Below are 12,790 nucleotides of genomic sequence, written 5' to 3' on the forward strand. Positions count from 1 at the left end.
TACAGCTGTACATGCTGTCTTGTGGTTAGCAAACAGAGCGCATAAGCAGTGCCCATTGTTAACTACAACGCTCTACTTTGCTTGCTTTCATTATGACATCTGAACATACACGCTAACTCTCTTACGTGTGATATGATGAATAACGACATGGCACCCACAGTAAACAGTTGGCCAGACTCTTTATATATATATATATGGCACTGGTATACCCTATCAAAGCAGCAACTGGTTTCTCCATCACAATACAGGTGAGGAATAAGCACTTCCGTCTGGTGGTTACATCTTTTAGACTTCTTCACACCCATTTTTTTTTTTCCTGTATCTTTTTCACAAAGCTGTAAACATCACATGCTCACATACAAATGCACATGTCAACATTTTGTTACATCATACACACTTGAGACACAGACTATTCACACACACACACACACACACACACACACACATGCACACATATTTGATGCTCTTTCTTCTTCCATTTTTCGCCAGTTTAGGGGGGGACGCACGTGGCATCTTCCCGCAGTTAGGCCATGGCTGCACCCTACTTCCAGGGCTGTTCGTGGGGCACGACGTTCGTCATGGAAGTTGCTGATCGGGATGACATGATTTTCGCGTTGGGGTCTGGGTTGCGCGGGGTGGCACGGCTCAGTCGACCTTTGTGAAAAACGCACAGCAGAACTTTAGCACCATCACCATGATATATATCTATTACTTTAGTCAGTGACGGTCGTCCATAGTAAAAAAATCTGGGCCCAAAATGACAAGTTCTGTTATATTCTTGATCAATGAGGTCTGCTAAATATCACACTAGGATCTCAATGACGTCATCACAAAAAAAAAAAAGAAGAAAAAAAGAAGAAGAAAAAATGCAGAATAAAACAATATGGTATGTTATCATACATGAACTGATCATGTGACATATCTGATGACTGAAGTGGCAACAGTCGTTGTTGTTTTTTGGCTTTGATACAAAAGGTGCAGACAGCGAGGACAATTCAGTCTTGAGTAACACAAGCATGACAGTAAGATGCTTACATTCGTAACTCATTCCCTAAAATGAAGATGATATTCAATGAAAGGAATACAAGATAATATAACATGCGTACTCTCCTGATTTTGAGAGTCCCCTAGGTAACTGACTTACTCTAGCAGAAAAAACAAAACAAACAAACAAACAAAAAATCAATACATAATCAAGGAGCACTTGGTGGTTGGGGTAACCAAAACATTTTGAATGGCTAAAGACTTTCATGGCCATTATCTCCATTTTTTTAAGTTGCGAAAAACTATTTGGTTTTTCGTAATGCTTTTTTCCCCTGTACGCTATGCCTTGTTTCTTTGTTGTCAATGTACATAACCTCCTTGAGCGCATTCACTTGAAATTCAACAATTCTTGGTAGCATAATAGAGCACTGTGTTTTGCAGTATGGTGGTGACACATTTTTATGCTCATTCATGATTATATCTACAGTCAAAAAAATGATGCAACTGAGTCAGGAGCAAAAAGGTGTCTTGAAATACTTACTTCCAGTGTCCTTTGGAACCAAACTCTCGTCCAGCTGATGGGACAGCTTCTCCAGATGTAGCGACAGCCAAGAGATATAAAGTCAAGGAGAGTATGTGCATTTTGTGATACCAATCACTCCATTCTTGATCCTTTCTTCTTCTTTTTTTTCAAATTAAAGATATTCTTTATGCTTCTTCCTACAATTATTCCATCTTCACATAGAAATGTTACATGCTTATTACTGAATTTGCCGTAGGTGGCGATTTTTTGCTAAACCTACTGAATGCTGGGGGAATTCAATTGCACAAATAATAATGTTTCATCCTTCCATTGGCACTTCTAAACTTAACAGCATATCTGATATTGGAGAAAGATTAGAAAGAAGTGATTTAATTAAGAAAGCATTGATGTAATTACTTCAGTTTGCACAAACTCAAACAATATAAACAAAATTAGCCAACTGGTAGAGAAACAGTAACTTTATTCTACTAAGATGAATTGCCAACTTATTAATCAGTTATAAATTTGGCAATAAAGTCTTTGAAAATCTAAAGGAGTTATGTATTATAGAAAATCTGAAGTAGTTACATATGAAAAATAATGGGGTCAACTGAAAGAGAGTTTACTTTATGAAACACAATGAATAGTGAAACTAATAATGACAATATACAACACAAAACCATAGATATATGGCTTCTGGGGCTTAATGGCTCACTGCATCCAAACTTCATGGAAGTCAACCTCCTGCAAGTAAGATGCTTATCAGGGTTCACAAGCTCAACAAGTCATGACTGTACTCAAAATCAATGTTTGATCTGAAATGGTGTGTGAGCTGAAGTCCTTTCTTTTGACCTTGACAAACTGTGCTTGCAGGAGGCCATCATGGGCAGTGGACAGAAGAAGGTCTAAAAGGATATCATCGCCGGTGAAATCCATCTTGTCTGCAGGCACTTTGGGTGGGGTCTTGATCTTGACCTTCTTGTGTGATGGTGGGGGCGGGGGCCGGCATGCCTTGGGCAGTGTGCCGGTGATGAGACCCCCTGGGAACTTCTCAGCTGCCACCTTCAGACCTGAGCAGACAAATGGGGGAAGAGAAAAGGAGTAAAGAAGCAGGAAGGGAAGAGAAGGGGAAGAGATGGGGGAACATAAGATGAGATAACATGTTCTATACACATGTATGTCATACAGAAATTTGCCTTCCAATGATAAAATATGAAATAACTAAAAGTAGAGTAACATATGCATATATACGCGGTACCGGTACATAGATTTATACAAGTTATATAGATTTACAGTAAATAGCAGCCTTAAAAATTTAAATAAGAACAATTTTGCAATCAACACTGTCTTATGATATACTGTAAGTTGTTATCCTTGGTATTTGCAAAATACATATATAAGAACTAGGTCTGAAAAAAAAAAGTTATCTGCTTTAGCAGAGTTCACACTATAAATCTCTTTTCCCCCTACTTATATCCATCTTTGAATTACAGACAGAAAAAAAGATGTTATACATCCTATGAACAATGACCACATCATAATCTGGGCGGAGAGATACATACCACCAGACAGTAGAAAGATGTTTTCCACTCCTCGTTCAACAAACGTCCGTGCTGCCGCCGTGGCTATTCTCTCATCCTCGTCATAGATGACAATAATCTTGCCAGGTTTGTTGTGCTGAGGGCATGTGGGTTAAGGAAACTTCCTAGGAAGGGTTATAGCATTCCTAACATCACAGTCTAGATTTGATCTTTCTGTATCTTTATGCTGTCCTTTGAGCAGTCCAACTTTTTAAGACTGGTTTTCATGATGTAGTCTTTTAGTGTTGATCTTAATCTTAACTGTCCACCTTGTGTATGGTATTAAACTAATCTCTATTCAAACATTGCAAGGGACAATGCATGTGGTTTGAAGAAAATGCTTAAAAAAAATATCTTCATTTCCAACCACTACCTCAAATGAAGAGCTTTGCAATGAATAATTCCATACTGAGCTTGCCAAAGACTTTATTCACATCCACAGGTTGTATGCTAAATATCTCCAAAGGTTATTTTCCAGTCTAAAAAAAAAAGAGAAGGTATTTAAAGAATCAAACATTCTTCAACGACCCCCCCCCCCCCCCCCCATCCATTAAGTAGCGAAAGTGTACAGTCTAGTGGCTGCTTCAGCATAAAGTAGAGTGAAAAGAATTGCAAAGGATACATAATCTAGAATGTTCTTGGTGAAGTTGTTGACTGCCCTTGATAGCATTGCTGATGGGTACGACTGGGCTGGAAAGTGAGAAAGAAAATTGAAGATTATAAAAAAAAAAACCCAACAAAAAAAACAAAGAAACAATATTGGGACATATATAGTACATAAAACTCATGTGGTCAATAGCAGATAAGCCCCAAACAGCATGTCTGTACAGGGAAGTGAAAGAAAGTAGGTACTGGTAAAAATGACACATTGTTTGATAAAAATCTGAAGTGATTACATTTTAACAATTTATCATGCAGAGATATTCTGTGGTTAAAAACATAATTATATCTGTGATCAACCAATGACAGGTGCCTGATTTGAAGTAAAAAATGCTTTGAACATACAATGAACCAGATTTCATGATAAGCACTCATATATCATAATACATGTATTTTCACTACTCTAAAATGAGGAACGTTCGCATGCATTTTAATTTTGTGAATTAACGAGAGCAAAGATTCGCGACATATAAAAGTGCGCAAAAGTTCTTGTCTGCACTATATGCACTGCATGCCAGTGGCAATTCGCAAAAAATTTAATGCCGCGGAAAAGGCCATCGGCTCCAATTCGGGAAAATTTCATGCCACTATCTATATCTATGTTTTACAGTATTCAAAATAATGGCCTCTTTGGTTAAGAAGTCAAGTAAAAGCACCTCAGGACAGTCTCTCTTCCTAGCCCAGCCAACACTCTTCAAAACTTTCCGTTGAAGTGCAGTGCCAATAGACACTGACTCACACCCACCTGTTATGATATGGCACTCATTGTACAGGTCTGGATCCCTCAGGTCCAGAAGGAGGTATGGGCAGTCTTCAACTGGCTCGGGGGCGTCCAGACTTGGTGTGGGGTCCTCTACGTACTCCCCCGACAGGTCAAACTCTCCCACGCCCGCAATCACGCTACAGGATGGTGAGCGACAGGGACAGAGACGGCAATAAATTAAAATGAGGTTGTCAGAAGTATATGTTACACTGACGTAATGGATATCACAATGGTAATTTCAAATGTGTGTAATTTGTCATATTTGTTCGTTGGTCATTTGCTTCTTCATCTCATCTTAATATTCTAATGTACTGTAAAACGAGGAATGTTCATGTGCATTTTGATTTCATGAATTTCACGAGCGCCAAGGTTTGCGAAATTAAAATGCACGCAAAAGATCTTGTCTACACCGTATGCATTGAATGCCAGTGGCAATTCGCTAAAATTTCATGATGCAGTAAAGGCCGCCAGCTCCAATTTGCGAAAAATTTCATGCTGCGAATATTTCATGTTTTACAGTAATTACTATATTCTCACAATCTCCATAATATATTGAATATGAGTGCACATGTGTGTGTTTTCCAATGGACATAAACTGGAAATCTGGAATCAGAATGACTATTCAACTCTATGATTCCCCTTGGTATCTCTTTTTCTTTCAATATGGGTCAGATTTCATCTCAATTTGAAGCTATTACAACTACTACACTCATGTTTGGGTCACTATGGTAGTCACTGCTTTTTAGTACAGCCTGCTATAAATCACACATACGCTTTTGTAAGAACTACTGTACAGTATACATGTATATAACAATTTCAGGTTTCAATTCTTACATGTTGCAAGCATAACCACTGGGCACAATACTGCCACACATTATACACCACAAGATGGAAAGAACAAAATAGAACAGATCAAAATATACAGTATGCGGCTAATTTTAGTTTCCTGGTCAAAATGCAGTTTCCATATAGCTAAAATGTAAGTCCATATGTCTTGAATAGGAACTTCCTGTATCATTGAAATGTAGCAACTGTAGTGGTACTACATTTTATACTCCCTCAAAGTTTGCCAATGTGAATTACACAACAATTAAAGAGAATGGTGCAGCAGGGGGGGGGGTACTGAGTGGAGCAAGCTTAGCATTACCTCTGCAGGGTTGACCTTGGGGAAAGAATGGGCTCAGACAGATGGCCCCCAAAGTCCCCCTCCGTAAGGGCCAGCGAGGGCACAGGACTCCTGCCATCCCCACACCCGCCGTTAATGGGTACATCCGTGGTCTCTGGCCTGCCTGCTTCAGTGATGGACACAAACACAAGAAAAGATGGTAATTTTGCAGAGCTCTTGAATAAACTTTTTGGAGGATCAAGTTATTAGTAAACACAAATACTCTTATTTTAACATGCACGCACTGATGAGAAATGTTCTGTCTGTGATATCTGTTCAGTATTAGCAATGATCAACTGTTCATTAGAGGACAATTGTCTGCAAAGAGAAAACTGAGCTGCATGGAATGTCAATGGCAAAAACAGATTGGTGAAAGATTTGTACCAAATTGGACAAACACTGGTAATTCAATAACCATTTGAATGCTGCTATATCACTACAAGGTTGTCTCATTATAGCCCCCATTATCACATGGCTGTGATTGTGGAAATTCACTCCTCAAATGTTCTGTGCATGGATTTTCATTTACAGAACATGTGGGTTTGAGGAACATTTTGTTTTTCTTCATGGTTCCCATCACATATTGCTAAAAATCACATCAAATATCATTTTCCATGATGAACATGGTGAAAGGATTTAAAAGAAAAATGAGCAAATTTCAGTTGCTCCCTTTTGTGTAAGTATGAGATAGATAAGTGGTACAATACAGGTGACATCATAGCCAAATGATATGTATGTTTCTACGTAGATGTCAGTGTATAATCCCATGAGAGACAGTTATGTTTTGGATAAGCAAGTTTTGTTTTACTGCTAACATGAGAATAAGTGACATGGCCATTGCTTACTATCTATTTCCACTCTAATTATCATAATTATCACCATCACACTATTAAAACTACAGTATAATTGATTCTAAAGATAATAAAAGATTATTATTATTATTATTATTATTATTATTATTATTGCTATTATTATCACTGCTAGCATTATCATTATTAGCAATACTATAATCATGATCATTATAATTTTACATGAATGATTCAAATGAAATCACCATTATCATCCCGCATTTTCAATGCATGCATCCTAATCATTCTGGAAGTTTGAAAGGGCATTGTCCATTAATTTGAAAAAAAATTCTGCCCACCTGATACACTGCGTAACTGCTCTCTTCGTTCTGCCTGCTTCAGCGTGTGCACCTGAATTATCTGGAATAGTGACAGGATAAAGCGTGTGCGTGATTAAATGAAGCAGGCTTGGAAATGCCTGAAACCAACCACAAGCATCACCTAGCAACTGAGCAAAGCATGTACCGATCAAAGGGCATGCTGCGGCAGGCTGGCTGCATCAGAAAGTTCAATGCCTGATAAATAATTAATATTGACTTTGAAACGGGCCCAATATCAAGGGAAATTGATGCATTCCCTTCAACGGTGCATCTCTGCATTATGATAAATGAACAGCAGAACGGACATCGTGTGAAAGCAAAGATGAAGGCCAAAAAGTAGTATGTGTATTCAACATTTGATGAATGTGCCACTTTCAAGGAGGATGATACACAACATGCCTCATAATAGTACACTGGGAGCAAAAAAGTAGTTATACTGAACTTTACAGCATTGTTTACATAAATGTCTAGGGCAACCAAACAATCTCTCATTTCAAACACTCTGACATGAAAGCCAATGTTGTAAGTTGAAGTAATTAATGTGTAATATCATTATTTCAATTAAACAGTGATATCCAGAAAGCTTATGATAAAAAAAAGATAGGAAGAATGGATATGTTCCATTGTGATCATATGGCTCTTGACATGGTTGAGGATGACTTGCAATGATCTCAAAATTACACCAATCCATTCTCACAGGAATATTGTAGGCCACACCTAAAACAAAAGATAATACAGCAAATATTGGTGGATAAGTTCTTGAATATTTGATGAGGTGATGATAACGTGTGAATAAGGCAGCTGTTGTTTTCATGGATATCTGCAGGTCACATACAATGTACAGGATATACAGCTTGTAGCAAAAACAATAAAAAACAAAAAACTGCACAATTATTCACAGGTAGCTGCATCAATGGCAGAGAGGCTGCCATAATTTGTCATCAAGTCAAATTATTTATTGCAGTGGACTGACAAGTCACTGAACATGATTGATTTATTATGTCCTTGCCAAAGGCCTGATGTTTGGAAGCTGACGAATGAAGTACCGGTACGATCTAGTAGATATGGCAACTATGCCAACAGAGTCAATTAGGCAAAATGCCCCTGGCACAAGAAACACAAGTACCTCACCACGCTCCTCAACACAAAATCACTGAAGCTCAACAGTACTTGATACATATTTAGAATAATGCCATCTTCAAGACAGGAGTGTGCTCTCACAAATGTGTTCTTTAATGATCTTGTTTTGCCATAACATGATTACTACAAACAAGGACAGTGATGGAAGTGGTGGGGGCAAGGGAGTTAGGTAGGGATCCTTATCTCCACCATCTTTTCTTTTAATTACTGACTACATGTCAGAGAATTTAATCACTGTGTAAAAAGGAAAGTGACATGTACAAAAGGAAATTGAAACCTTAGTTGATATTTGCTTTAAACCTTCAGAATTGAAGTATGTTATATTCAATCTCATCTAAGCCCTGTACTCCGATCAGATTGGCATGGCCTGGCTTGATGCATTCATGTCCAATGTTGCTAGGAAACCTGTTACAGCAGACAGTTATACAATAAGGGTATCAAAGCATGCTTTTAACATCCTCTGCAACTTCTGCATCCGGATTTGGTTGCCATGGCGATATCACGAGTATGTGCCTGGATTTGCTCCCCAAGTACTACAGGGGAGTTTGAAAGAATACTGTGACAACAATAACATGCTCACTGATGAGCAGCTATATGGAAACAAAGGAACATATCCCTCTTTGCATAGTTGGGATACAAAATGTGACATACCATTCTCCACTTTGAAGGTGATTATGTTGATTTATGACTAAATAGTGATCCGGAGTGATTCAAGTTTGTAATAACACAGTGAGCTACTGGTTATTGCTGTCATCAAAGCAAGGTATTATACAGACCTTCTCTTCTATTGATGAAATTCAACTGTCTTTAATGATACATTCATGTTATTCAATGAAGGATTATGTCAGACATGTTGACAAATCTATCACGGTCTGGTTTGCAAATGAATTTCACTGGCTAAGGCTTTTTCCAATAACGCAGTCCAAATATTTGTAGAGGATTCACCAGCTGAAAGTCTGCACAGTAAATACTGCTAGAACAATGCAAACCCTACTCAGAGAGACTCTCTCTTTATTTACTTTTAAACCATTTCCAGCAGTCTGCTATACCACACTGCTTGGTCTGTAGCAGCAAAGCTAGACACCAACACTTTATTTGTTTATGAATGTTTGAAGAAGTCTATTCTGATTTTAGTATTGGAAGTTTGTTGAGGGTCTGCTCTCGACAGCCGGGGAAATGCATCAGCTGCTTGCTGCCAATGTGTTGAATTTCCTCTGCGCAACACAAATAATAATGTTGACTCACAGAAGTCATAAAAGGTTGATGTGCTGGAAGACATGTAGTATGGTGTATCATACGTTCATTTCAAAGTGCCTTTTGCATGGATTGACCATAACGTTATACATTCACATGCTATAAAACATTTTTGGTGGCAAATTTGCTGTTTTCAAGGGAATGAGAGCATCTGATTTTTCAATAGCAATTAACATCTATTCAACAGGACAGGCATTCATTAATGGTCTCCATGTACTGACAAAATTCTGCGCACTTCTTTCATTTATATGTAAGTAAGAGATTTTCTTGTGTCATAATGGCAGAAAATCACTGACTGTCAATATACTGATTCTTGAAAACTTTGTGAGGCTTTTTTAGCCTTGTCCCAGTTTTCCCCTCCTCTATGTTGTCCCATACTACACTCATATGGGTGATCCGTAGAAAAAAAGTTGAGTTTCCTCTCTTGAAAAGGAAGCACAGTCCACAAACACGGATACAGTGCCACAAAAAGAATCGCACTCAGGGGCGACTTGTCTTGATTCTTTTGCAACCTCCAACTGCCCAGGGAAATGCAAACACACACTGGAGGTCTTCCAGCAATCAACGGTGGGGAAGAAACAATGGGCCATCGCAGAGAAAACAACATACTGCTCCTTGCAAAACAGGCTTTGGTATTGATGACGTAAAAAGCTGCTCTGAACAGTGTATAAACTGATCACAAGCAAAGGCGCAAGTGTGGATGATGAAGGAATGGCAAGGGGCTCAATGGTTGCGAGTGCTGAATCACTTCGACTGTCTGTTCAATTTACTGTAACCTTCTGAATGTTTCTCAATGAAATATCCCACATTATTATGGTCTTCCCTCTAAGTTCCATGGTGGTTGCTCAGGGAGTCCACGCAGAAATGTATCAGAGTATGATGAAAAAGCATAACCAGAATGACTGAGCACACACGTAACCCGTTGAGGAAGGTTTGATTTTGCTACAACATGCATATTTCCCCATTATAGACACCTGCCCGAGTATACTTGGGACTTTTCCTCAACGGGTTAACGGATTGTCCTGAAGTTGTGTGGTCCCTCAGATATCAAAAATTGTACCTACTAGTTTCTTTGATAAGTTAAACTCATTTTGCATAAGTATGTGTATATATATGTGTGTGTGTGTGTGTGTGTGTGTGTGTGTGTGCTTCATCTTGCCATCCTATACATGTTTAAGTATCTATCTATTAGTAATTAGTTTAACGTTTAATTTACTCACACTTTTTTGAAGGGGCCCCATCCGCAGTACTTCCTATGGGACCCAAACCTCTCACTGAAAGTATCATATACTGTATTTCACTATATTGTGTCATTATTTTATTTTGATTAACATGAATAAATCTATAAAATAACAGTGGCAAATATCGACACCCTCCTACATACGATTCCATTTTCACAAACTGATATCACAACTCACTAGAAAAGAAAAGACTACTTCTATAAATTACCATCACTCTTTTATATTACAGCAGTGGTACTTTGAACTTCATTCCATCACCTCTACACACGTCAGCCACATTTTGTATCACACATTTAATATTTCTTTGCTTTGTGTATTTTCCTCTCTTTACAACTTCATGACAAATTTGTGTATATAAATGTGAGTGCTACCTATCATACAATGACTTAGGATCAGACTCACCAGTTGGACAAATGTTGTGACTTTCATGCGCTTGAAGATCTCATTTGGCCGGTATCTGTAATCTGAAGAAACAAGAAGTTTACAATGATAGGGTTACTTATTATCACAAAACAACTCAGGAATCTTCACTACACTGTGAGTTGAATATTCCTGATTGTGATAAATCCAGATTCATTTCAGGCAAAAGTTACTCGGTATTTGAAAGAGTTCCTTGCAATTAAATGCAATTTAGTATTTCCTGGCAAGAAAAGAAACCCCTTTCCACATTCAATTTCTTCACTGCACCAAGAGTCACCATACACAAGCATCCGTCATCCATCACAATGCATTATATATCATCTGTGAAGGAAAAAAAAAAGAAGGAAACAATGCACAAATCTGTCACTCCACATGATAAATACAATTCACAGTTTTATGTTCAGTCCCTACTTCCTTTATCAATTCACCTTTAAGTACCAGTATTCTTTTCTTGTTCTGTATAAACTTCTGCAAAGTCTGAACAGCGAGTTGTAGGTTGCCTAACCTTCACCAATCGAGCCATTTGTATTGACGTCATTAATCAAGACAAATGACAGCAGGAAGGTGGAATGATTATGGAATCTTTATTTAAACACCGCACAATAGAATGTGTGAGTGGCACTTTCCTCTTTCGTGCCAGCGTACACCTGCTATTCATCCCCTTTGCATTAACATGCTGTCAGATGTGAACAATTTGAACATCAAAGGACCATACTACCACTTCTAGTCTACATCAATTAAGAACCTGTTATGTGTCACCTGCTTTACTATTCATCACTATTAAATGTCTCCTGTTTCCGCAAATGATGTCTAACGTGGAAACTCTGTGTGAAACAAATGCCACTCGAGCAATATGATGTCCTACTGTACGGATGAATAAAACGCCATATTGAACAAGCCTGGGTTTGAGTGTCGTGCTAAATGGTATTAGTCCTGAAGAGATTCCACAGCTAAATGTGATTTTTTTTTTGTTTTTGGCTTGCTTGCTTGTTATATGTTTGCCAGAGAGGCTGTATCCATCGCAGAAAGCTTATTTAAGTTGAAGTTAAACACATTACATGTCACCACAGGTATTATAGCAACTTTCATGGATCCCTACCAACAGGAAAAACTGTCAAACACTTTGCTTTGTATATTGTATACAGATTCAGTCAAACCCGACTATAGCGACCACTTTATAGGGATACATATGATGGCCTCTATAAATAGGTTGCCACTATACACACAGGTTGGCAGTCAAGTGATTTCTTCATATAACATCTGCAATAGTAGTGGCAGATCCAGAGGGGGCGCACTGGGTGTGCGCCCCCTCTTCATTTTTGGTTAAAGCAAAATAAATTAAAAAAAAATAAAAAAAAAATTGGGGGGGGGGGTGCGCGTGCCCCCCTTTAATTTTGCAAAGGAACCTCCCCTTTACAGAATTCCCGGATCTGCCCCTGAATAGACGTCACAACCATCATAACAAATGCCTCCTTCACACATGATAATGTATGCAACGGGTCATTGAAAAAAAATCACTGATTACTAATTACCTCACCTAAGAAACATGGGTAAAAAAAGACAACAATTCCATTGCAGTATTTCCTCCTCAGTTTTCTCTTCAGAGTTCTTAACAACTTCAACAAAAAAGGTCATTATGTGCAATGAAGAAGCTCTAGAAGAAAGAATAGCTTGCAACTAATTAGTATGATGGTAGATGGGTCACAGTCTGGAGTCTGTGGCTGCTTTAACACAGTGAGATAATGCCTACAGGAGATACAATGTACATTTGCACACTGGGTGACCACTGGCTGCATTTGACAGGTGGCCACTCTCTGCGAGGTCTTTGGAACACAATTCCCCAAAGGAGCAATTGCAGAGGCCACATATAAAAACTGGCAACTGTTGTACAG

The 12,790-nt window shown here is 38.4% G+C and overlaps 1 protein-coding gene across 1 annotated transcript in view; it reads right to left on the bottom strand.

Moving 5' to 3' along the window:
• Positions 1–515: 515 nt before the first annotated feature.
• LOC140242473 (centrosomal protein of 41 kDa B-like) overlaps positions 516–12,790 on the bottom strand; it is a 36,050-nt gene continuing 23,775 nt past the window's right edge. The window contains exons 4-12 of the mRNA XM_072322209.1: positions 10,881–10,942; positions 6,831–6,883; positions 5,658–5,816; positions 4,493–4,647; positions 3,710–3,777; positions 3,070–3,184; positions 2,425–2,577; positions 1,526–1,582; positions 516–654 (exon numbers count right to left, since the gene is read on the bottom strand). Of these exons, the coding sequence (XP_072178310.1) occupies positions 542–654; positions 1,526–1,582; positions 2,425–2,577; positions 3,070–3,184; positions 3,710–3,777; positions 4,493–4,647; positions 5,658–5,816; positions 6,831–6,883; positions 10,881–10,942 (935 nt within the window). The 3' untranslated portion in view covers positions 516–541. The remainder of the gene's footprint in view (positions 655–1,525; positions 1,583–2,424; positions 2,578–3,069; positions 3,185–3,709; positions 3,778–4,492; positions 4,648–5,657; positions 5,817–6,830; positions 6,884–10,880; positions 10,943–12,790) is intronic.

Source organism: Diadema setosum, chromosome 2 (assembly GCF_964275005.1).
Source record: "Diadema setosum chromosome 2, eeDiaSeto1, whole genome shotgun sequence".
In the NCBI taxonomy this organism is placed as follows: Eukaryota; Metazoa; Echinodermata; class Echinoidea; order Diadematoida; family Diadematidae; genus Diadema; species Diadema setosum.